The sequence below is a fragment of the Solenopsis invicta genome, chromosome 5 (genome assembly GCF_016802725.1).
Source record: "Solenopsis invicta isolate M01_SB chromosome 5, UNIL_Sinv_3.0, whole genome shotgun sequence".
Lineage (NCBI taxonomy): Eukaryota > Metazoa > Arthropoda > Insecta > Hymenoptera > Formicidae > Solenopsis > Solenopsis invicta.
In genome coordinates this window covers 10,157,150-10,184,191 of record NC_052668.1, presented here as the reverse complement: position 1 = coordinate 10,184,191, position 27,042 = coordinate 10,157,150, and the positions used below count along the sequence as shown (strand labels likewise).

Sequence of the window (27,042 nt, the reverse complement as noted above, 5' to 3'; positions counted from 1 at the left end):
TGCAAACTTTGTAAAAATTTCATTAACACATAAAATTCGATAACTGATAACTAAAAACACGTTATTAAATTTTCTGCGTCAAATATTTTATTTTATCCCAGTTTATTATATAGTTAATTAAGCAATACAAACATGAAATTAATTCGCTGTATGTGCTCTTAGATGAGTTAAGCAGAGAAGAAGATGTGTTGGAATGGTTAGTGGCGAACAAGAGCACAGGAGACGAAGAAGATGTCATCGAAGATGTTACTTCCAAGACGTTGAATACATTAATTGGAAATATTGATAATTTAGTTGTTCTGTTCTGTTCGTAACATGTTATAATTTTTGTAATTTGATTTGTCTTAATTTTATTTTGTAATGCACCTTTGTGCTTGTAGACGATCATGGTGACGAAGAATCTATGCGAGTCCTAAATGAGTTAGAAAAAATTGACGATGACTGCGACAAGCATGGTATTCAATTCGTGAAGATCGATGACGAGAAAGCGGCGGGAGAATTCGGAATCGACGATTTACCTGCGATTGTCTATTTTGAAAAACAGATCCCGAATGTTTACGACGGTGGGTAGGTGAATCGAATATACAAAGCGAAATAACAATATTCTATATGCAAATGGTTTCGAAAATAATCATAGAAGAAATAGTATCAATTTTAGTTTAATAAAAAAAGAAAAAATTCATAAATTATTTACACAAGATTGTTAATTCAAGAAAAAAATAATAATAATTGCAGGGGATGTAGAAGATGAAGACGAAATTTTGGAGTGGTTATTGTCTCAACTCGAGAAGGACGAGATCGAAGACGTTACTGATGAAATGCTGGATCGTCTTATAAAAGATGGAAAGACCTTGGCTGTGTTATTCTGTAAGTTGCTTGTAAATTAATGGACCGAGACTATATGATATTAAAACATATTTATAACGACAATGCAGACGACAATAACGATCGGAAGTCTCAGAAAGTTCTCAATGAATTGGAGAACATTGACGATGAGTGCGATCAGTTTGGCGTGACATTTGTGAAGATTGACAACGCAGAAGAAGCTAAGGAATATGGTATTCAAAAAGTACCTACGATGCTCTACTTCGAGAAGGGCATTCCGATGCTATACGAGGGCAACTTAGAGGACGAAGAGAAGGTTCTCAAATGGTTAGAGCAGCAACAAAAGACTGATCAAATAGAAGACGTTACCGATGAAATGCTCGACATGGTTATAGAGAAGATGCCGCACGTTGCCGTTCTTTTTTGTTAGTAATCTATTTGTTGCGTTTCTGTTTTTTGTAATTAATATTTTTTTTATTCAAAACCGTGCGATTGTATTGCTTTTAATTATTGATATAATTATTGACGTAATTGTTGACATAATTTTATTGTTATTCTATAGATGACAAAGATCAAAAGAAAAGTCAGAAGGTAGTGAGCGAATTGGAGAACATTGATGATGACTGTGATCAACATAACATAGCCTTTGTGAAGATCAGCGACTTGGATGAGGCAAAGGAATATGGCATAGACACGCTTCCTACTTTGGTGCTCTTTGAACGAAGGATACCACACATTTACGATGGTCAGCCTTACTAAATATTTCCATATATATATAAAAGAAAAACATGTATCACAAGAAGAAAGATAATTGAGAAAAATTTTTCAATTATGTTCTACAGGCGATCTCATGAACGAGGATCAGATACTGGGCTGGTTGCTGCATCAGAAAAAACACACCGAGATCCCGGAAGTAACGGACGAAATGGTCGAAAAGCTCATAGAGACTTCGCCGTACATAGCAGTCCTGTTTTGTAAGCGATCGATTCGTCTTTCTACCTCCTTTTAACATTCTTCCACTGTTATTTGTTAGGTAGGTGCTGTTATACGCATGCGAGTAAGAGCGACCAACGAATTGATTCTTTTCCGTAGACGACAAGGACGATAAGCAGGATATGCGGATTTTAAACGAATTGGAAAACATAGACGACGAGCTGGAGAAGGAGGGAATCGTTATTGTCCGCATAGACAATGACGCCGAGGCCAAGGAATACGGTATCGATCATCTCCCGACTTTGGTGTACTTCGAAGATAAAATTCCGGCGATATACGAGGGCGATTTGCTGAACGAGGACGAAGTCCTCGAATGGTTGATAGAACAAAAGAACAGCGCCACTATCGAAGAGGTCACTGATGAGATACTAACGGATCTCATAGAAGAGCATGAATATGTTGTGGTATATTTCAGTAAGCACATTTCTGATAAGCATCGTCAATAGATAGCATTAAAATAATCAAATAGCTTCACTAAATTAATTATTTTCTTTATTTGCTTGTTGTAAAATAATTGCTGAAAAATTGCGTCAGGTGGAAGTTGCGACGAAGGAGAAAAATGTGATAGTATTCTCGACGATTTGGAAAATATTGATGACGAGCTGGATGAAACGGGCATTATATTCGTTACGACCGAAGACACCATCATAGCAAAAAAGTATGGTATCAAGCATTTCCCAACCCTTGCGTTTTTCCGAAATAAGGATCCGCTGATTTATACTGGCGATCTCGACGACGAAGACGAGGTGCTGTCTTGGATCACAGACGAGGACACTTTAGAGATACCAGGAAAAATCGAGGAAGTCAATGCTAAAATGTTGGAAAATATTCTCGACGAGAATGATTACGTCGTCGTCTTTTTCTGTACGTCTTTTCTAATCATAAGATGATCAAACGCATAGCTGTATATTATACAGGGTGTAACAAATGACGATAAATATTTAATGACAAACTTTTGGAAGATTTTAAGACGAAAATTCTAATACCAAAATGTTGAGACTATAATAAATTTCAAATGGGAAGAGTTAAAAGATTACGAATAACGGGGCTAGAATTTTGCACGCTCAGGGATATGGCAATGTACTCCCTTGAACTAAATGTCTTTAATAATAATGAAATTATTGTAAAAATATGCAATTAAAGTTTTATTAAGAACTGATTCTGTTTGTCTATAACAAATTTAGTATAAAATTAGATAAATAATATTTACACATAATAGTTTAATAATTATGTCGATATTAACGTGTCAAATATCACAATTGTCAAAATATCAATCATTATCGTTTATTTGGTTTATATGATAAGTCTTTATATAAGATTGTCCTATTATAGATATTTTATCATTACTGGAGATTAGATGTTAATGTAGGTAGAATGCCGATCACATTAACCTGCGAAGATAGACATTTTTTCTGAGGATATAAATGTGACTAATTGTAAATGACTTTTATAGACTTTTGCATGCTGAACGAATCCATTGCCCTATCATAATTTTAAGAAAAATGACGCCAAAGAGGTAAAAAACGACGAGAGTCGTTTGAGAGTCTTCATGATGTTACAGTATTCGCAGAAAAAAATTTTTTTTAAATTTTGTTAACACTACATAAAAGTATAAACTTTTAATTTTAAAACATAATACGTCGACGATTTTGTTTTCCAAATCTATATACTTTATTTTCGATTTTTTCTTTGTAGATATATTCCTTTAGATAACCTCTCAAAATTGTGACATGATAACCAAATTTGGGCAATGGATTCATGTTAAGCATATAAAAAAATCTATAAAAATCTTGTCCAATTAGTCTTATTATATTCGTAGAAAAATGCCTATTTTTACAGGTTAATGTAATCGTGCGGTATATGCATATCCTACCTATATTAATATCCGATCATTACTAATGTAATAACAAAATGTTTTTAGGCCGATCTTACATAGATTTATCGTATAAATAACATAAACAATAATCATTGACATTTTGACAATTTTGATATTTGACACATCGACATAATTATTAAACTATTATGTGCAAATATTATTTATTTAATTGTATATTAAATTTATTTTAGATAATCAAAATTAAGTTCTTAATAAAACTTTTATTGCGTATTGTTACAATAATTTCATTATTATTAAAGACATTCAGTTCAGGGGAGCACATTGCCATCCCCGAGCGCACGAAATTTTAGCTCTCTCATTCCTAATCTTTAAACTATTCTTATTTGAAAATTATTTATATAACCTCGATATTTTGATATTAAAATTTTCGTCTTAAAATCTTCCAAAGAATCTGTCATTAGAATATTTATCGTCAGTTTTGTTACACCTTGTTGATTGATCGATTGTGAAAAAGTGAAAATGTTTACTTCCAGACAAAGAGGGCGATAAGAAGAGCCAGAAGATCCTCCAGGAGCTCGAGAATATTGATGACGAATGTGAAGAAAAAGAAATCGACTTTGTAAAGATCTCCGACGAGGGAATTGAGAAGGAATACGATCTTCCGGGATTACCGGCGTTGGCATTCTATAGACACAAGTTTCGACAGATCTATTCCGGCGACATGATGCACGAAGAAGAAATCTTGGAATGGGTCCTCGAGCTTCGCACAACAACGCCGGATGTTATCGAGAGCGTCGATAGAAAAACATTGCAAGTACTCATCAACGATGTCGAACATCTTGCCGTGTTTTTTTGTAAGTAATTTTTAGCTACTATATTAAAAAAAAATGAGTTTGCTATTAAAACAAAAAATGGTTTGTTATGTGACAATTTGGTCGGAAAACATTCCTTACTATGGGAAATTATTTTTCATCATTCATCAATGTGACAAACAATACACAGTTTATTATACAAATTACATTTACTCCAATACAATCGTTATAGGTACGAAACATATTTTTATTATAACTTGTAATGTTAGCAATAATAAAATGTAATAACAAACATTCTAAGTAAAAGAAGCGGTTTGTTTAACTAACAAATAAAACTGTCACGTCGTAAAAGTTTGCATCTTATCTAAAGACGCGTCCAGCATCGTTATCGAGCTGAATCTCGAATCAAACTTCAAGCCAAATTTTAACTCAAATCTTTATCACAAGCTGAATATGCATCTGTATTATCGAATTAAACTTTGAACTAAACTTTTCCAGCTGGACTTCTTTACAGATGCGCTGTCATCTTCTTTTTGTAAATTTCAATGTCATCCGATTTTTTTACTAATTTCTTTCCAATTATTATTTCTTTTTAGATTATTAAAGTAGTGAAGATTTTTAACACTTTATAACACTTTTTATGCTCATAAGCATTAATTAATTGCAAATATTTTCCATTAGATCATTTTTATCTTTCATTATGTTAATATTATAACCGTACTGTGACAAATATTTATTATAAATATTTGGTTTTAAAGCTCTATGTTTATTCATAGCACCGTTCAATGATCCTAATTGATCGAAATGTGGCTCGAAATTTTAGCTCAAAGTTCGATTCAAAATTCAGTTCAATAATATGTATGCTCGCATCGCAATTAAAATTCAGCTCAATGTTCAACTTGACAATCTAAATTAATCTTAAAATATAAAATTTTTTTGAATTTGAATAAAACATGTATTCCAGGGATTTTGAGAATCCTGATTTGAAATTAATTATCATACTTCTTATCAGTTGCTTGCTTCCACATTTTTTATAAGCTATTTTTTATTAGTTGTTTTTACTACTTTTCATCATTTGTTTTCATGGCTATGTTTGACTACTTGAATTAAAAAACTTCGTAATTATCGATTCGGAAAATCACTACAAAATAAATTTCTCAAATCCAACAAAATTTAGTACTTTATCTGCCATCCGTTTAGATTCGCTATATTGAATTTGGAAAGTTTGATTAGATTCATAATCAGTGTTTCCCAGAATTCTTGAAGTATGAGTTTCATTCAAATCTAAGAAAATTTTGCATTTTGATCCGCCATGTTGGATTTATTATTTTTAAATTAAATAGCGATTTTTTTGTAAATAGTTATTATGTTAACCTTTAAAATGAGCCCAAAAGGAAGAAAAATCATTATCTTAATTTTTCTAGAAGATATAGGTGTATTTTTCACGTTTACTCTATTTTATGAATTTTTTACAAGATATGTAGATCAAAGAGGAATCCCAAAGTGTTAATTTGTTTTTAAGATTCTTATCTTTTATTATTAAAATGATCCCAGGAAGAAGTTGCTATCTATTTTTTGTAGAAGATATAAATCTTGAAAGTTTAACGTATAAATATGTCATTGAAAGAGTTAACTGAAAGAGTGATACAACAATCAAAAGAGTAAATAATTTATGTTGAATGAGTTTAGAAATATGTTCCTTCGATGATTTGCAACTGTTTCTATGACAGACATAATATTATCTTCAACAACAAATAAAAAAATAACAAATCATATTCGTTTCGATATCAACTCATTTGTTGTTTATATTATCATTATATCTACAACAAATCTAATTTAAGTACTAGTGGCTAGTTAAATTAACTAAATTTTTCCGTTTAGTGTAAATCCCTATACGTAAAGAGTGTTTTAAAATTATAGGTAAAGATTTAACAAAACTAAGCAAAGGTATCTGTAATACATAACACTGTATTATATTTATTTTTTCATTAATTGTCTATAGATATATATGTTTTTATTTTTTTTTTAATATGTTTATATTAAAGAGAGACTGATTTAAAATTAATAAAAAATTTCGAAATTAAAACTCATTTAGACAGTGGAGACATCCCATATAATATTATTTTCTTTTTTTATATGAGATAAACTGTATAATATATATGTAATATTTATCTTGATCTTTTCAGAGATTATATAATTAAAATTAATAATTCCAAATAGCATTTGTTTTAATAGAAATAATCAAAGAATTATATAAATTTATATTTTGCACTGTTTTAATATTATAATAAAAGGATTATGATTTAATAGACGACGACAGTGAAACTTGTACAGAGATTCTCAAGGAGTTAGAAACGATTGACGATGATACTGACAAACACGGTATTCAATTTGTCAAATCGAACGACGCTAAACTGGCGGCTGAAATCGGCGTTTTCTCCTTCCCGGCTCTCGTTTACTACGAGACCGGAGTCCCCATCATGTACGACGGTAAGTACCTAAAGTTTTTAATTTTGTTTTTTATTATCTAGCTTACCATGCCCTTCATATAATTCTCGTTTTTCATGAAAAACAAGATCATGTATTTTATGCTACGCGTTCTCTCTTTATTAAGTCACTCTTCATTGTTTTGAAATAAATCGTCATTAATTAACGAAGAGACACCAGTAAAATAGAATTTCAATAATAACGCAATTTGTTTTGTTTATTTTTCAATAATTAAATAAAGAAACACATTGCTATTAACATTTCCTGATAATATGTTATAATGCAGTCCAGGATTTGTACTCTTAGGCTTGAAACTAAAATGTGTGAAATTAAATGTGTGGTATTTATGCCTATTGCCATTCCTATTCCTCACTTTATTGCTGTTTTGTCGTAGCAAGCGACACTTGGTCTTAGAGATGACACCTAAAATCATTAAAAGATTTTGAGTATGTCATTTATTGTGTTAAAAAGTATTCTATTATTGTAATTAATATTAGAGCAAAGTCCATAATTTGTATACAAATTTCATTAAAATTAAGAAAGATCCATAGACGATCATAATAAACTCTTGGTACTGAAATAATGTTTCTTGAGTGATCTTATATACAATTTCTAATTCTTTCGAACTGTGCGTCATTACTTTCGGTTTTAAACGCAGCTCTTAATTGAATCAGAAAAGAAATGTTATAGAACTAAATTGACAATCAATTTAGTATTACTGATGCAAATTAGCATCTTTAAGATCCCTCCCATTCTACCCCAGAAAAAATAAAAAATTTGTTGTAGAAAATATTACTCTATCAAAGTTTGAATCTGAATCTCCCTTAGCATTCTATTACAGTTATTATAAGATACTACCATTCATAATGTATTTATCCATAAAACGTATTGTACATGAATTATATACAGTATGATTCAGAACAGCCATAGTGTCCTTGTAAACGTATTCCTCATTTAAATCTAAGATTTTTCCTTTACAAAAATTTAATTCAAGGCTTACTTTTTGAATTATAAATAGAAAAAATTCGCGAATCACGGAAACGAGCGATTACATACATCTGTACGCTGCGATCAGCTGCATGCTACACATGAATATTTTTCTATACACAAGTGCCTCCTCCTCCTTCACTTTATTATTTTCTTCTTTCTTTCCCACATTTATTCAATCACTTGCTACGTCTTATAAAGATTTGATATCTGTAATACAGATGTAGCTTGAAGCTTGAATTAAACAAACAGGATGAATTTCATGATAACGGATAAGATGCACATGTTTCTATAAGATAGGATTGAGATTATACGATAACTTTAAACCAAAATAACCATATAAAACAGTTTCATAAGTTGCATCACGTATCAACACTTTCGCACTTGATTGATTTACGAACGAACAGTTTATTAATATCTATTAATCACTATTGGTTTGTTACTATTATTCATTGCCAGTTAATTATTCGGCGACTCGAAGAAATTACTTGAGAAGAAATCGGTGCGTTACAAATACGACGCACCTTAGCCGATGCGGAGACTGATGTATAATGCGGTGCAATAATTCGTTCGGGTAAATAAACAGTATAATATATGCTAGACTGTGGCGTCGGTAAGTTACACTATTTGTTTTACCCGAATTATTGCCCCGCACTGTACTCGATAAAAACAATCGGGCAGGTTATGTTTTTATAGTGAATTATTGCTACCATGTGCTGTTCCAATGCACTAATGACCGGCAATAGATTTGTAGGGTAAAATAAACCACACCAAACCGAATACCTATTGAATATAAATGTGTGACCGATTATAGCCAGTTTACTTTCAATTTTTAATAATTTGCGAACTTGAAATACTTCCTTAAAATAAAACATTTGGTTGCCTTGAAAAGGACAAATTAATTATTTTTGCCCTAAAAAAGGTAGTTTATTTTAATCTTGAAAAGGACATATTAATTATTGTAGAACATCTCTTCTTTTCATAACAAGTATTCGAAATGTCCACTGTCGATTATGACGCATGCTATCATTTGCTTCCATTTTACGTTTCCTCTATAAGTTGCTCGTCAATCTCTTAATCTGCACAGTGTAATTTAATTTTTCGGCGTTCTCGGAAAGCTGCCTATAAATTATTTCTTTGCAATGTCTCCATAAGAAAAAATCCAGTAGATTAAGGTCAGGAGCCCTCACTGATCAACGTACCGGGCCCATATTTACCCGTTCACCGTCCTGGAAATTGATTCAAATAATTTGTGTTCATCTTGGTGTTCATGTGACCACCAAGTCACAGTGACCTACCGTCCTGTTGAAAAATAATTTTATTTCGATCTAATAACGATACTTTTTCCAAAAGTCTGATAGATTTTCAGAAATTCTACATATGATGCACCATTTAACGTTTCTAGAAGAATAAGCAGGACCAATATTTCTGTACTCATAATTTCAGCCTAAACATTTATTTTCCAAGAAACTTGATAATTCCTGATCCGTGTCGTACAAAGAGTTTTTTTCATCTTGCACATGCATATTGTGTGAATTGAACAGTCTTTTTCGTGTAAACAACATTAGTTCATTGCTGACTATTACCTGAGAAGGAAATTTTGTATCTTTGTATATCTTCTAAAAAAATTTCTTCCTCACAGGATGGTCTTCTTGTAAGTGTTGCGCATAAGTGTAATGATAGGCATGTAATTTTTTTTTTTTTTTTTAATATACTTTGAACGATAAAATAAGATAACTGACTGTTGAACATCCATGTGCAACATTTATGACAATAAAACTATTACCCTAGTTACTCTTCCAGAAATACTACTTGTACTTATATTTCATTGACTGATATAGTTATATCAGTGAAAGCAGATTATTTACTGTCTTTCAGTGATTCCGATTTAAAGAGTGAGAATATGAAATACAACAGACAGTAATAAAAGACGCAAAAATTAAAAAGCATCCAATTGCACCGATAAGTAGCAAATTATGTGACAGATAAAACTAAAAATGGGCAAAATCCTTGGTAGTAACGCCCTTGATGCGCTCATTTTATAACTCTTATAATACGTAATTTAAATACTTTTATTTAAACCTTTGACGAACTCCTTCTGTTTGTATAGGATGCTAAAGTAACAGAAGAACTTCCTCGACATTGATACTGCAGATTATTTCGAATAAGACCAGGCTATTGCTCTTTGTCCAACGCATAGATTTTTTTTGTTTTTTGATTATATTGCCATCTGCAAAAAGACCTATCAATTACTTTTGGATACCATACTATTCTGTTTATGAGAGTTCAGCTTTGCTGAGCGAAATATGCATGTGGTAAAAGCACTTTATTTAATCTTTTTTGTTAGATGTTTAGTAATTTCACACAGTCAGTATTATTCGTGTTTTCTGAAGGGCGCTCTACTATCATTTTGTACGTACGAACTACACAACTTTTGTATTAAGACAAAGTTAACTCAGGTCACGGCTACATGAGTAAATTTTTAATAATTTATTAAATTTTTGTTCGATTTTCTTGTAAAATTGATCTAAGCACATCTTCTTTTTACGCGTATTTCAATTCTAACAATTGATTTTGTAATTCTGTAACGACTATTCGAAGATAGATTCGACTCCAGCTTCGCTAATGCTAAAATTGGAAGTAAATAATTTTTTATATTTTATAATATTTTATTTTATCAATATACTTGCACAATATTTACAGTTTTAATTTTTTTATTAATAAAAGTACCTCATTTTTATGTTATTATAGAAATGTTGCATCATATGTACATATATAGTTTAAAAAAATGTATGAATATAGAATATGTATGAATAAGATGTAATTTTTACTTTTAAACACAAAATTCGTATAAAATTTATTGAACAAAGAACTGAAGCTTTAACTATTGAAAATTCTATATTATCTAATTTTACATATATCATAAAAAGAAGCATTATTTATGTTGCAAAATTAAAATTAAATTATGGATTCAAGTAAATGGAGCATTTTTTAAAATAAAAATATGATTCTTTAACTCGAAATTCTTTATTGAATCAATTTTCTATGATAATTTAAAAAAAATTGTAATTTTTCAAAAATTACTCTGCATTTGCAGCAACTTTGTTCACATATTTGCCAAAATTACATAGTTTCACCAATTGTTATTGTCATTTTATTTGTTAGTCGTATATTAGAAGGTTGAAACTAAGTAAAATTACGGTTGAAAACCATCGCATTACAGTATACCCTTTAATAGAATCGTAAAATGTGAGTGACCCCACGATGACTAGTGAAAAACAAAAAATTACGATGACTAATAAGTGTTAAAAAAGTTTACAACAAATTATAAAATAAATCTACAATAAATCGTGGATAATGTAAAACTCATTCATAATTTACTCAATATTCAAAAAAGTATATTGTTAATTAATAACTACATTAAATCTAGATATACATTTATTAGTCAATGAATACATTTGTCCTGTGTGCTCTGTTTTAATACGTTATAAATCAATCATAGAGCGGATTAGCATCTTAGAATATTACCTAACATGGATTTGATACCAAAGACAATACAGTACTCGACAGGCACTATCCATCCTCATTGGATTCTTCCCTCTACAATTCCCCGTTTTGGCTTTGGATGAAGGTGATTTTCAACAAATTTTTTTCGATAGAATTTGAAAGGTACACTCACGAAATGAATTTTAAAACTAATAGTAGATCAATTTTTGTTGCAAAAATACAGGAGTTAAAAGTAGCATCGTCAACAACTTTGTAGGAGATGAGAAATTGACACCTGCGATTTTTGGATACTCAATGAGCACTATTAATCTCCGTTAGACTCATCCTTCCACTCTTTGTTCTACTTCTGTGTACTTGAACGGAAGTAGTTTTTAACAATTATCGATAACGTTATAGGAATTGATAATAAAGACTGGTACTGACACAATATTGGAATATTCGACAAACACTATTCGTCTACGTTGAGTCCATTTATCTACCATTCTCTAACTTTATATACTTGAACGGAAATGGTTTTTAATGAACTTTTTTCAGATGAAAGATAAATTCACGAAACAAACTTTGAGATTAGTAATCGATCGATATATACACTATTGATGCAAAGATATAAAGGATTGAAAGTAGTACGTTCGATAATTTAGTAGAGATTAGTGCTGGGAGGTTGGCACCTAAGACATTGTTGGAGTACTCGAGGAATACTATTCATCCCCGTTGATTTTATTTCTGTACAATTTGTTATTCGGATTCTGTATACTTGGATAGTCAGTCGATTAGAGTTTTTCAAAATTACCGTCACAACACGCTTATGCGACACCAGCAATATTTAGCGACAGATTCACGAAATCGACAAGATCTGAAATTTTGCGAAAAAGACAACCACGTATCTAAATGATATAAAATGGGCTAAAAAATAAATGTATAAATTTATATCTCTTCATCAAATGCACCTACACGTTACTTTTATATCATTATGTTCAGAGAAATCTATATTTTTCCCTAATTTGTTTAATAAAGGTAATAATTTATTTATAAAAAAGTGTTTTCCTTCCTATAAATGATACATGGTAGCGTTTTTTATATGGAAGGATAAAAGAAATGTATCTATGTGCGAAATGCTACTGCATCTCTTGATAGAATACTTTTAAACACAGTGAATGACACATTTAAAAACTTTTAACAATCTCAGACAATGTCGTCCCTAAGACCAAATGTCGCGTGCTACGACAAAATATCAATGAAGTGAGGAATAGGAACGACAATAAACACGAACACCGACACATTTCAATTTCAAATCTAAAATACAAATACTATAATATAATGCATTAAAAATTTGAATATATAATACGGTTACAGTGAAGAGCAACTTAACGTGTTTCTTTCAGCAATTTACACGTCGATAAAGCGATAACGCGAAACATGACATCGACAATGATCACGGTGCGTTATCAAAGTTAGTTGATCCTGATACGCGTATGTGCCTTTTGTAGGTAATCTTAAGAACGAGGACAGAGTTCTGAAATGGCTAATCGAACAGAAAAGTAAGGAGATTTCTAGGATGATGATTATTATTACTGGTGTACTGTTCTTTGTGACGTTAATCTCGGTCGTGACTATACCACCGGGCTATGAGTACAACACTCATGCCGTGGTGATCACCCCGATCACACTACCACCTCCACGATCACCATGATCGCAATGAACAAAAAGAAAGGAAAAAATGAATGAAATGTCCATCAAATCAAAAAGAGATTTCCTATAATCATTTCTCATTGGCTTTACTATTATATATCTTGGTTTGCATACAAGTAAAAAAAGGATTTGATCCAAAGTGTGGGATGTCACGAAGCTCGGTGAAACGCGATTTTCAACATGCACATGCTAGCCATATTAAATTCTCATGATATAATGCATTTAAATCACATTCGCGAGCTTATCTTACTTACTTTGCCTTTTTAATAGTTATTTCGTTTTACACTGATATATATCTGCATTGATGCAATAATAAACGCGTTACGTGTTATCGGTGATGCGTCGTGCAAAATCTTCCCAAGCTTATTTCGTGAAAAAAAATCACGGCGCATCATCGTTGAATTATGAATACTTAACTACTTCATGAATTGCATAAATATCTGAAGCTTTATATTTTGCAGCTTTCAGCACACTAATAACAGCTGTTTTTCTACTTCCTTTCTTTTTTTATTTCTCTCTTTAGGCGCGTTTAATGATTTTGTGATTTAAATTAGTTTATAAATTGTGGAGCTCAGTCTTATTTCAAAAATTCGAAGAAAAAGAGTGTATTACAAAAGAATATTAAAGAATATAAAAATACATACATAAATTTATATATATTATTTTTATGTTTGGTAATTGATATCAATATCATTCTTAATTGCTATTTTTAAGGAAAAGGGAGGTAAGATGACGAATTGTTAATTTTTCTAAGTTAATAATAAATGACAAATTAGTGCTTAATTCTTTAGAGACTTTAGATAATAATAAATAATTTTTGGTAGTTTGATTTCAATCTATACATTAGAGTAGCTAATATAATAAGAAATATGTTTTAAAAGCTACATCTAAACAGTTAGATTAGACAAAGCTACATTTTTGGTGTTTGTTCATCAGGAATAGCATCCCAGCAAACGGAAATATTTAAAATAGATAAAAATGGATTAAAAAACTCAAGAATTTGAATTCGATAATAATCATATGAATCCATTTTTATCGAATTAAAATTTAGGAAATCCTTAAATCTATTTTCATAAAGTGAGATCAAAATTACTAGAATTATTTTTTCAATTCAAAAATGTTATGTAGGCCATATAATCCCTTTTAATCCATGACACGGAATTGAAATAAAGTAATTTTTATTTTGTTTAATTTAAAAGGAGTTTTTACGGGTCATCCAGTCCATTTTAATTCATGATATAGGATTGAAATGACTTGTCTTTTAATTCAAAATGTATTCAAATGAATTAAAATGGATTATTAATTTTGAATCTATTTCCATTTACTGGGATAGTAAAGATTTGCATTTTCTCTATAAAATTATAATATTATACTAAAAACGTATATAATAACGTATTTATGTTTTTTGTTTTTTCATATTAAAATATTTATATTTATAATGAATAAATAAACACTGTGACTGTGAGTAAAATGAATGTCACGTGTGGATAAAATGACGCATTATGTAATATGTCAAAGAACAAACAAAAATCGACTTATAATGTAATTTCCAGATTTGTTCTATATAAGATATTTGAAATAAATATAGTAAGTATACTTCTTTGTGATATAACTTGATTCTACGTAATATAATTTTATTTTTGCAAATCACATAAATAATTTTTACTTACATTCTTTTTCAATTATATTGAAATATCAGCATAGTATAAGTTTATTATACTATAATAAATTTTTTTATTTATAAGTATAGTTAATTTTTTAAAACTGTTCGCCATTTTACCCGCATGGGGATAAGATGACGAAATTGACATGTTCTAAAAAATCTAATTTAAAAAAAATTTTAGTTAATTTACAACTTCTAATTTTTACTCTAGATATAAACAAGAGTTTAGTGAATTTGAAAAAAACAGATTTTTATTTTTATGTCATTAGAATTAGAAAAAAGTCGACAAGCCTTAAGATCGTTATCTTACTCCCCTTTACCTCATATGATTTTTAAATTATATAAATATTATATAATTCTACTTGTAATTTTTGTAACTACTGTTGCTTCATACACATGCCCACTATTTGATTACCTTTATTTACATTTGTATGATAAATAAATATGTGAAAGTTGTATAAGATAGAAAGTGGAAAAAATATCAAATTTTTTTTACATAACAAAACATAAAATATAACTATATATTGCGTATATAACAGATTTACGGGAATGTTTAACGTGCGTCTATGTAATGTTTGTTATAAAAAAACCATTTTGTGCATGTTATCCCTCTGGACCGAGGCCATATCGATCACAAAAAACCTGGGTACACAATTCGATTGTCAATCGCGCTATATATTATCCATTAATATGCAGGTAATGATAATGATGATGATAATGATGATGATGATGATGATGATGATGATGATGATGATGATGATGATGATAATGATGATGGTGATGATGATGATGATGATGATGATGATGATGATGATGATGATGATGACAATGACGACAACGATGACGAAGACGACGATGACGACGACGAAGATGATAATGAGGATAATGACGACGACGATGACGACGATAACGACGACGATGATGATGATGATGATGATGATGATGATGATGATGATGATGATGATGATGATGATGATGATGATGATGATGATGATGACAATGATGAAGATAATAATAAAAAATTAAATAAAGCTCTGAAGAAAATCCTGGATAAAGGTAAAGGCCCAACGACAACTCAGGAGGCCGAAGAGGAGCTCACGTGAGATCGAAGTGTGATGGGCTTTGTGTTGCGCGAAATACAAAAATTATACAGTGATATACTAAAATCAGTAGAAATGTATACCAATAGACGACTGGTATAGTGATGTATTTAAACCGTAACGTAATTTAGATAAAACTTAGCTGTTCATTCACCATTCACGGTAGAGCTGGACAGTGTAGGACATACCTGCATGAACTTATTATTATCATATTTTTTTCTACTCACATAACAAAGTATATCCATATATCTGGACTCCTTCCCACTCGGTCATCAGAGTTTCCTCAAATTTCCTAAATCTTTCTGACGTAATGCATGTCCGCCTTATAACAGTCCTTCTTTGGCAGAGCTACGCAATCAAGTTATTTGTTACGAATTATTTTTAGTTCATAACAAATTCCAGTGTAAAAAATTTTTTTAAGATAATAATGAATCATATTATTTTGATATCATATTTTATTCGTATAAAGAAGTGTCACTTTTGATTTTCTTTTATGAAAAATTTAAATACCTAGAAAAAGTTTATGATGCGTAGCTCCAAAGTCTTTCTTATTTTTATTTTTATGAATTAAAATAGGAGCTTCTTCGAAGCGAGCCGATGGTTTCTATTGACAGCTGTCGTCTGCAGCGAATTACGAGTCGAAAGGAATCGGACTAGTATCTGTTTAAAAAAAAAGAAAATAGCATTAATAAATATTTGTGGCTTAATGCAATATAGTTTGTGAAGTGTATTACAGTATATTAATTTTTCCTTGTTACGAGCATATACTTTTCAAACCTGATGAAAAATATGGAAAACGTTATCAAACATATATAGAAGCCACGAATAGGAGGTTAGTTTATATTTTAACAGCTATCTAGAAAGAGTCGTCGACTCGCCGCGAGAATTTTCTATTAAATATATGCACGTTTGGCTTTTGCTAAGCAATTGGGATTGCAGTGGAACATTCTCTATGTGCTAGCAATATCGAAATCGCACGAGTCAACATATTTTGATTTCTCTTTCGTTTATTTATTTCTTTCCTTTTTTTCGTCATTCTGCCCATTTGTTCCCTTATTTTACTTCGATTATTTCTCTCTCTATCTTCATCTATTTTTATTATTCGCTACAGATTGACTCGTGCGACGAAACTAATCAGTAATAGGCTAGCCAATTCTTATAAATCTTTTTCATTTTTCTTGTATCTGACTCGTTATTTGCTTACTGCAGGCGACGGCTGTTTCTACATCGGGATAGGAGGTAAAAGCGCGAAACCCAAGATTCCTTCCTATGAGCCTTATCAGTGCTGTCCCACCAAGCTCGCCCACAGCACCAAGGTCGCCAAGGTCTCCAAAATCAACTTGATTTCCAAGGACAAGAGCAAAGTTCAAGATACCGGCAGAACAGATAAACCACTACCGGCTTTAAAACCGATAAACAAGCTCACGGTCAAGGAAAGCAAAAAATCAGCAACAATATTATCAACAGTCGACAGCGACGCAAAGGAATCCAAATCCAAGGCCAAAAGAGGATTTTTCGGAAGCGGTAAATATTTCAACCGACTGCAAAGTTAAATGGCTGCTCACGCGTACAGTCCATTCAATCACTTTGGCAAATTAAATGTAAAGCATATCCATCGAGAAAAATAAATTTTCATCGACGTCAACCGTAACACTGATTTCTTCAAATCAAAAGCCAAATTGAACAACAAATGTGCAAATAAATTGATTCGGAAAGCAAGAAGCACGATCAGTAATAGATTATCTGTCGTGGGTAGCGATTTAACAAATTGCTTTCTTTTCGGGAAAAAAGGCGAACGATGAACGTATTAAATATTTAGCATAAAGGACAGGAAAGGAAATAATGAGCTTGAAGATAGATTTTCTAAGATCGAGATTTTCGCGCTACCTGGCGTGAAAAGGTTCGCTGCAGCGGAGATCACCTGATTTTTCGTCCTCGTGTCTCGAATACAGGTATCACGCGGGTTTCGCGCGGTCCATGAAGAGCGTCAACGACGCACAATTTCCGGATGAGCAAGATGATCGAAGATTCGACACATGTCTTCCACGCACCTCTGGCACCGGTACCGGCTGAATTCTTCGAATCCTCGAGTCGTCAGAATAACAGACACCGAATCGTTAATCGCGCCGTTTATTAGCTTACCGGAAATTCAATTTGTGGAATGATTATTATATTTGCAGAACGTAATCTCCTATCGTAATATTCCAATGCGTCGACGATGAAGCTAAGGCTATTCACGAGTTACTGAGGAGAATCGCTTTCTCGCTTTAACAATTAATGATTTTATATTTACCCATGCGTTACTTGCATAAAATTTTAGGGACAATCTCTGTTTCGGTAATACGCTCAAATTCGTGAATCAACCCAAGTTTCTAATGTTTGTAAAATTTTTATTCGTAAATTTGTAATTTCCTACGAGATATGCATTGATCAATACAAAATATATACTTACATAGAATTCAGACCACACATTCTCTCGAACATTGTAATTGAAGAGGACACAGACGATAAGAGCGTATTTAAAACGTAAAAAAAGCGCAAAAATGATTTTTCTGTTCTCTCACTGAGAGTTGGGTTGGGGTTGTGGGTTGTTGCAGTTGTGGCTGGAATACCGTACCTCATGAAAATCTAAATGGCCGACACACACATCGGCATCTGGACATGAGAGACCGAGCTATGAACGGCGATTAGGAAATGAAGAAAGGACTCGCAGGACAATGAATTCGAATGAAGGAAAAATTTGCGCGACAGAAAATCTGCGCAATGACGGAAGAAGTCAGGTGCTCTGTGCTATTATGTGCTAACAGCTAGAGCAAAATAAATTTCGCTTCTGAGCGAATAAAAATTTTGTTTCTTAAAAGAAAAAATATGTCTCGTTGCCATTTAACACATTGTCGTCATTATTTAAACAATATTATCTCAGGACAATGCTCGTCGTCGAATTCATTTTTTGTTATTATATTATCATCGTCATAGCCATCATCATCACTATCATAATATCATCTTCATCGAAAGTCATCAACGACGTTGTCATCTTTCTTCTCGATGTGTTCATCCGAGTGTCATGCGCAAAAAAATAAGTAAACATCCGCAAGCGATTTTAAGGCCGTAGCACAGATTTTTGCATAACGCATTAGAAAATTAACCAATCAAAGTTCTTTATTTCTAATTTGAGAAGAGAAATAAAGGTTTTTGATTCTCTTATACGTTATGCATTATGCAAGAGTCTGTGCTTCGATCTTGAATATTTCTGTTAATTTATGTGAGAAGCCTAGATATAAATGCATCCTATGATCGATAAAAGGATATTATAGAGAAATAATTCGCATCGGCTGTGCGTATACGATTCTGAAGATATTCGAAAAGAGCAAAGTTTGATAGTATGTTAGACCGGTATCTGCCGATGGTCACGTGACAAACAGAATTATTCTCGCAACGTATGCATTTCTTATGTAGAATCTCAATCCTTAATATTCGATCGCTGTCTAACGCTGAATATTATTTATCGGTTGTTTTATTCGTTAACCTATTAACGTCACGAAGAGCGATACCGCTGATTTGTTGCATTTCATCGATAACATTCGCACACAGTAATAGGTAGGACTTTATAGTACAAAAAAAAGTATAAACAATTGCTGTTGCCGAGACTATTGATAATGTTCTACCTAGATTTTGCGGTACATGCTCTAACGTTTAATTTAACGTGAGAGAGTTAATCGTTTGTAACTAAAACCTTTTATTTTTTTTCTGGAGCCTCCGTTTTATCAATTTCTGTACACTGTTAAAAATGTCATGAAATTCAATGTACTTTCAAGTTACATATTAAATTTAATATACATTTAAATTTAATGTATTTATAACTGAAAAGAATGTGCATGAAATTTATTGCACTTTTGACAATGTTAAATTTACATTAAATGTATTATATATTAAATGTTTTTAATGTATTTGAAATTTGCTTCTGTTATATTACATTAAATTCTGCTGCCAATTTTTAACAGTGTTTGCTTTCTCTTTTGTCCCAATAGAATCTAATAATCCTCTACATCCAATTTTTCACTTCAACATTATATTTATAAGTCTAAAGAGATCTCAAGAATGAAATGGCTGAGGCTCAGAATTAGCGCGAAAAGCTATGAACGAATGTCTTGCTTATGATTTATTTATAACGAGATTTCATAATACATGGAGTTCCTACAGTGTGTGTTTATGTTAGTCTTCTGTTCTAAAAAGAAGCGGGAAGAAATTAGACTTGTCATAAATATAATTATTACAAATTTTTTATAAAAATGATATTCGACGTCAATCAAAAAATTGTCAAAGTTTTAAAATATTCGACATCGTAAAAGTTATTAAATTATCATCGCTATCGCAATCTCACCCTTGAAATTTCTCTTATCTAGAAATTCTTCTCTATCTCTCTTAGAGAATAATACGAGAAAGAAACGCATCATACAAATAAAATCTTACAAATTATAAGTATAATTGTATGTATTGTATCTTTTATTTTTAATCGACACAAATATGTTCTGTTTTTCCTTTGTGATGCGTTGAGATTAGATACATGTGATGTTACATTTCAGTATCTCTCATGCTTAAATATATATTGATTGCAATCAATACAAAATGAAGAAATATCTTTCGAAAAACCGCGATTAAATCACGCGAAAAGAATCATTATTTTATCATTGTTCATCATTGACAAAAGTATCGATTTATTTACTTATTTATTTATTTATAATTAAAATATTTATTGTCTTATGTGTTTACCGCAGGGGTCGGTAAAATAACTTATTTAAAATAAAAAATATGAAATAATTTCTAGAAATATAAAATATAAAATAAGAAATATATATTTTAAATAAAAATTTAAATAAAAATACAAAATAGTTTTTATATATTTTTGAAAATTTAAACATTAATTATTTTCATGTATATTTAGCTATAACTATATTATATTGTATTACATGTTATACATGAAACTTTTCAATAGAATTTTTTATTGGCTTTAATTAAAGCTAGCATTTCAAAATTGGTATCATGATAAGACCATCATAGAACAATAATCTTTCGACCGATGCAGATAATAATATTAAAATTAATAAACATCCGTGTTTTACGGTTAAATAGATATGGCGAATGTGAATCGTCGAAGTAAAAATCTAAAAAGTATGAAATGGACACGGAACGACGAATATCTTTGTTTATCTGACTATGCATCTTCAATTCAAGAGGACGTTTTCTCGGTTTTTATTATACACTTATTTTTATTTTTACTTTTTGGACTAATTTGTTAATAGTTTGATGTAGTATCTTTCTCTGTTTTTTATGATGATGTATATGACAAAAGCATGACGTAAGATTAAATAAATGTTTTTCTGTAACGTTCTTCTTTTGAAGATTGTTAGTTTTTTAAATCTCTTTAATTTCATGTTTTAATTATTATATTGTTTAACTGAAGAAGATTCTGTGAGATTCGAAAAGTATGTAACTTCTTTATTAAATATATTAATTTGTTCTTTTCTTAACACCCAAATCAGAATTACTCGTTTCTTGGCCTTTTAATATTTAACCTTTCAATATTTTTTTTCTCTTCTATTTAAAACAAGAAATAAATTATAAGAAGTTATCTAAAGTACTAAATAACCTTTCAATTTTTTAAAATTTAAAGTATTTATTTTAAATAATGTTATTTCAAATACGACCGACCCCTGGTTCACCGTTTTGTCGCTCAGTGTCCGATAATCTGCATAAGATACAAATACGTTAATATCTCAAAATTGTCAAGTTATAAGCGAGATTCGCCTAATAATACTGTATCGCAACCTAAGAGCGTATATAGTTGATCATTTTATGTATTTTATAAAAATTTGTCGCGTTAATAACAAATAAAACTTTGTCACACTGTATCTGTGATCACGATTATCAGACGTTATAAATTATTGCTCAAGAACGAGCCAATAAGTCGTTGTTATTCGCATAAGAGCAGCATGTACGATAATAAAAATCGATAACAATAAATATATTTCCTAATATCCTTTGTATTTGCTTTATCCACCATCGCTCTAATAATGATCCATTATTGTATTGTATATATGCTTACATTTTCACACGATACAATAATGTGTCTAAAATTTCGAATTCATCAGAATCTCCTGAATACCTGGTTCAAAAGTCCACATCAAAATTATGTGGATTACATACAAATTAACTAATGCAAAAAAATTATTTATTCCATTTATATTTAGTAAAATGTGATAATACGTAAGAGTGACATTTTTATTCTTATTAAACATGCTTATAAAAATAAAGCTTAGATCTTTATTATTTTTTCACACATTCTTTAAACAAATTCAAACGTTTTAGATAAATTTGTTAAAAATTACTATCGTTAAATAATTTTTAACAAATTAAATCTACTCGTCTCTATCTCTTTGAATTTTATATGTTGAAATTATATTATAATTATATTATAAGTATAACTTTTTTATTATAAAGATCTTTACATTTTCGCAATAAAATAGTTAAGGAAAGATTGATAAAAACGAACAGCCATTCTAGAACAGCGTCAATATGAATAAAATTATCGCTTTATCGACATATTATTTAATAAAATGAATTATTATGATAGATCTAGATATCTTTCAATATAGCTAAGCGTAATATAGTGTAATATTATCAAAAACAACCTTAAAGAAAGAGTCACTATCTTTGGCATAAACGTTCTGTGTATAGATATTTTATAGAAGAATATAGTCAAGATTATACATTATTTAATGTTTCTCATTATTACCTTAAAAATATAAACTGCCATAAAACTCTATTAAAGATTAGTAACATATTGCCTATATTTTATGGAACATTCTTGTATATCTAAAATATATAATATATATTTGAATAAATATTTAAAATATATAAAGCACACAAGCTGTAGTTTTAAATAATTTGCAAAGAAATTAATTTTTTTATAGCATCGAAAAGTATCTAAATAGCATAATTAAAAAATTTCCAAATTTTAAAAAAATTTAGAGAAGATGCTATTTGTTTCAGCATTAATTAAACTCTAATTAGCAAAATATTAGACAAGTAATTAACGAATTCAACTAGGCCATATATAACATTTAGGTAATCTTCTCGACGAGACTGAAGTACTCGAATGGATGGTGAAACAGAAAACTGATGAAAGCATTGAAGAAATTGATCGTGAGACTCTTCTCAAATACATCGAGACAAAAGAATTTCTCGCTGTCACATTCTGTAAGGAACACTTTCAAATCAACGTATATTTTATAAAAAAAAATGGGAATAAGAAAACTTGTCTGCCTTGTTTTTTTTATTTGATTCATGTACTATTTTCAAATTTTAAAACTTAACATTGCATTACAAATATAAGTTTTATATTTGTTAATATTGTTGTTAAATACGTTATATATTAATATATATAATTGATCGTTTTCTTATATAAAATGATTCGTTTTTGATAATTCTATATGAATCACTTTTATACTATAACAAACAATTATATTCATAATCTTCTAATAAAGTTGATAATCTTGTGAGAAAAAAATTTTATATTACAAACAGAATACTAGAAAATATATATTATAATCACATAGAATTTTATATATTATAATAAAAATTATTCAGACAACGAAGAAGATCCAGAGAGTCCAAGAGTGCTTAGGCATATTGAATTAATTGACGACGAGGCTGCAGAATACGGAATAAAGATTGTCAGAATGAAGGATCGATTAATGGCGAAAAAATACGGTTTTCGAAATCCACCCGGTATCACTTACTTCCGCAAGGGTAAGAACATCAATTATGACGGTGACATTGATGACGAGGAAGAAATCCTTGACTGGTTGACCAATCCGGAAAATATGGAACTCACCGATCATATTGAACGCATCAACAAGAAAATGTTTCAGAAAGTTCGACAAACGACTGATTATTTAGCCGTATTTTTTTGTGAGTGTTATATATAGTCAATATAATACTGTTTTATGAGGACAATTGGTAATTATTAACATTAGCGGACACAACTCCAGTGACCTTGATCTTGACATAAATTATAGAAAATATCAATTTTTCCTTATAAATTAATCGGCGGTTTCGTATAATTTTCTAAATATACTTAAACAAAACTCATTGTTTAAATTTTATTATTTTCGTTATACGACACCTTGTAGCTCTGCGTAGAAAGTGCACTACATTTCATGCACATGCAAGTTTTATTTTTGGTTACAGTTACATTAAATTTAATGTGCATTAAATTTAATGCACTTTTGACAACATTAAGTTTGCATTACATGTACATTAAATTCTTGAAATTTGCTAGCGCTACATTACATTAAATTCTATTTTAAGAGGGGAAGGTCATGTAATCGGCTGCAAAAAAAAGCTTTTTGTAAACCTTTTTACGGCAAAAAACTTTTAATGAACTGTTAATAACTTTTCTCACATATTTCTTATAACTTTTAGATGTAGAAAAAATTTTTTTAAGTCAAATTAGTTTAAATACGGTGGTGTAATGACGTTCGCTCTCCAAGTCCAGATTTTCAAGGGCGTCAAAACGGCGTACAATATAACTCACAAAATATTCGATTAATATAGCTGAGACGGTGCATGTATTTGAGGAGGTTAATTTTTACTAAATTTTCCACCGGGTAAACCTATGAAACTTGTAAGAATAACTATCCAAACTATTTTTTTCACATAATAAAAATAAAAATTTTATGCAAAAATTTGACATTGTTTTCAAAACTGTGTAGCATTTTTATTTTAGTACCTTTTACTATCGAATTTAAGTTTTTCCGGTACGCAATTTTATCAAAAAGTCAGATTTATTCGATTTTTTATTAAAAAAATCAGATAAAAAAGTACCGCATTTACTCCATTTGACCCCCTCGAAAACCAAGACTTCAAGAGCGAGCGTCGCCATATTATCCCTAGTAGCACAGTACACTGGCTTTACATTAGTTAACATTGGCGAAACATTGGTTATGTTGGGAGTACATTGGGCAATATTTCCCAATAAAGAGCCAATATTGGTCATAGAATCAATTGCACATGTACTTGTAATATTGCTCGCCAATTAATAAACAATATTGCATTTACATTGGAGGTGCATTGGCCAAGATTTACCAATGTAAAGCGAATATTGTTTATTAAAGAAATGGTAATGTACTGCCAATATTACGAGTCAACAATTTTACAATATTGCTCTTACATTGGAGGTGCATTGACTAAGATTTGCCAATGTAAAGCGAATACTGTTTATTGAAGAAACGGTAATGTACTGCCCATATTACGAGTCAACAATTGTACAATATTGCACTTACATTAGAAGTGCATTGACCAATATTTGCCAATCAAAAGCAAATATTGTTTTTTAAAGAAACGGTAATGTGCTGCCAATGTTACGAGTTAACAATTGTACATACAATATTGCACTTATATTGGAAGCGCATTATTGGTCAAGATTTCCAAATCTAAAGCGAATATTGGTTATAAAAGAAATATTAATGTGCTGCCAATGTTACGAGTCAATAATTGTATTATAAATATTATCAATAAACGAAATAGGTCCATAAATGAAGAAACCTCAATCTACATTCCAATGAGCAAACAATATTTTTTAATTGTTTAAAAAATTTTTTTTTATAAAAATTTTTTATAAAAATTTTTTTTATTTAATTTGTATTATATTGACATATATTTTCTAATTGCATTCTTACTCAAACAAATAACAGAAAATTTATTCCAGATACTATTCCGCATTTGTGAAATTAGTAAAAAAACTAATCTTATATTTGTTTATATAAATAATGTGCTTTAATTATACATATTCCATTTTTTTGATAAGGTATATTGACTTAATCTACCAGTCATGTATGTACACGTATCAGCACAAAGTGTTCACAGGTCATCACGAGGGATCAGTTCGCAGCGATCACACAGGTCAAGCAACGTTCACCGGAGTTGTGACTTGGATGGGTGACCGCTTGGGTTAAAAACAAAATTCGACTAATATTGATTAAAGTGTCAACCTTCTAATATTGGACCAATGTTGAAAATTTAATGCACAACCAATATATAATATTGTTTTTTTTTTTTCAATATTGGTTAAATAAGGGTCGATATTATACTTTGCAATATTGGACCAATATTGAAAATCAATTCACATCCAATAGATAATATTGGGTTTACATTATTTCCTAATATTGAACCAATATTTTGTGCTACTAGGGATGTCGATATATTATGTTGCCATATTTGAACTAATTTGATTAAAAAAATTTTTTTCTACATCTACGAATTATAAGAAATATGTGAGAAAAGTTATGGATAGTACATTAAAAGTCATATGCTACAAAAAAATTTATGAAAATCAGTTTTTTTTGGTCGATTACATGACCTTCCCCCCTTAACAATGTAGAAAGTTATAAACTCATATAGAATAGTGCATCATTTATCATATACGAGATGCCGTAAACGTAACGAAAATAATGTAATGTCAAAGACGAATTTTATAAGTATATCTGGAGAACTATACGAGACCACCGATTAATTTATAAGGGAAAGTTGTTCAGTACCCTTACCTCTATAACATATATCTAAGTCAAAGTCATCGGAGCTGTGTCCGCTAATGTAAATAAATACCGAACAATTATGCGTTTATCATTCCTAATACATCGCACGTTTGTTTAGACAGCAACGACTGCAAACAATGCGGCCGAGTATTAGCGGAAATTGAACATATCGATGACGAGGCCGACAGTGTCGGTATTAAATTCGTCAAAATCGATGACAAACAATTATCTAAGCATTACGGTGTTTTCGCGTTACCCGCTATACTGTTTTTCAAGATGGGATCGAAGGAACCAGTTATATACGCAGGTATAAGACAAACTATACAATTTTTTTCATTAATAAAATAGATAAAAATTAAAAGGCTTAATATGACAGGTGATCTGTACGACGAGGAGCAAATTTTGCAATGGTTAATGACGCAAAAGGATCCATCGGGTGAAGTAATCGAAGCTTTGGAAGGCGAGGACCTTTTAAATTTGATACGAGAATCAGAATCTTTAGCTGTATATTTCTGTAAGTTTTTGAATAACTCTACGATAAGTTATA

The 27,042-nt window shown here is 30.5% G+C and overlaps 1 protein-coding gene across 2 annotated transcripts in view; it reads left to right on the top strand.

Annotated features, from left to right (window-relative positions):
* The window catches only part of LOC105198599, a 95,172-nt gene that overhangs the window by 53,270 nt on the left and 14,860 nt on the right, over nt 1-27,042 (top strand). Inside the window, exons 6-19 of one of the 2 annotated variants that reach the window (XM_011165361.3) lie at nt 163-306; nt 381-563; nt 736-867; nt 936-1,250; nt 1,388-1,570; nt 1,668-1,799; nt 1,918-2,232; nt 2,353-2,682; nt 4,189-4,509; nt 6,778-6,957; nt 23,026-23,157; nt 23,548-23,871; nt 26,614-26,802; nt 26,872-27,009. In XM_011165361.3, the coding sequence (XP_011163663.1) occupies nt 163-306; nt 381-563; nt 736-867; nt 936-1,250; nt 1,388-1,570; nt 1,668-1,799; nt 1,918-2,232; nt 2,353-2,682; nt 4,189-4,509; nt 6,778-6,957; nt 23,026-23,157; nt 23,548-23,871; nt 26,614-26,802; nt 26,872-27,009 (3,018 nt within the window). Of the gene's footprint in view, nt 1-162; nt 307-380; nt 564-735; nt 868-935; nt 1,251-1,387; nt 1,571-1,667; nt 1,859-1,917; nt 2,233-2,352; nt 2,683-4,188; nt 4,510-6,777; nt 6,958-23,025; nt 23,158-23,547; nt 23,872-26,613; nt 26,803-26,871; nt 27,010-27,042 lie in introns of those variants that run through there. The other variant, XM_011165362.3, reaches the window with a different exon arrangement.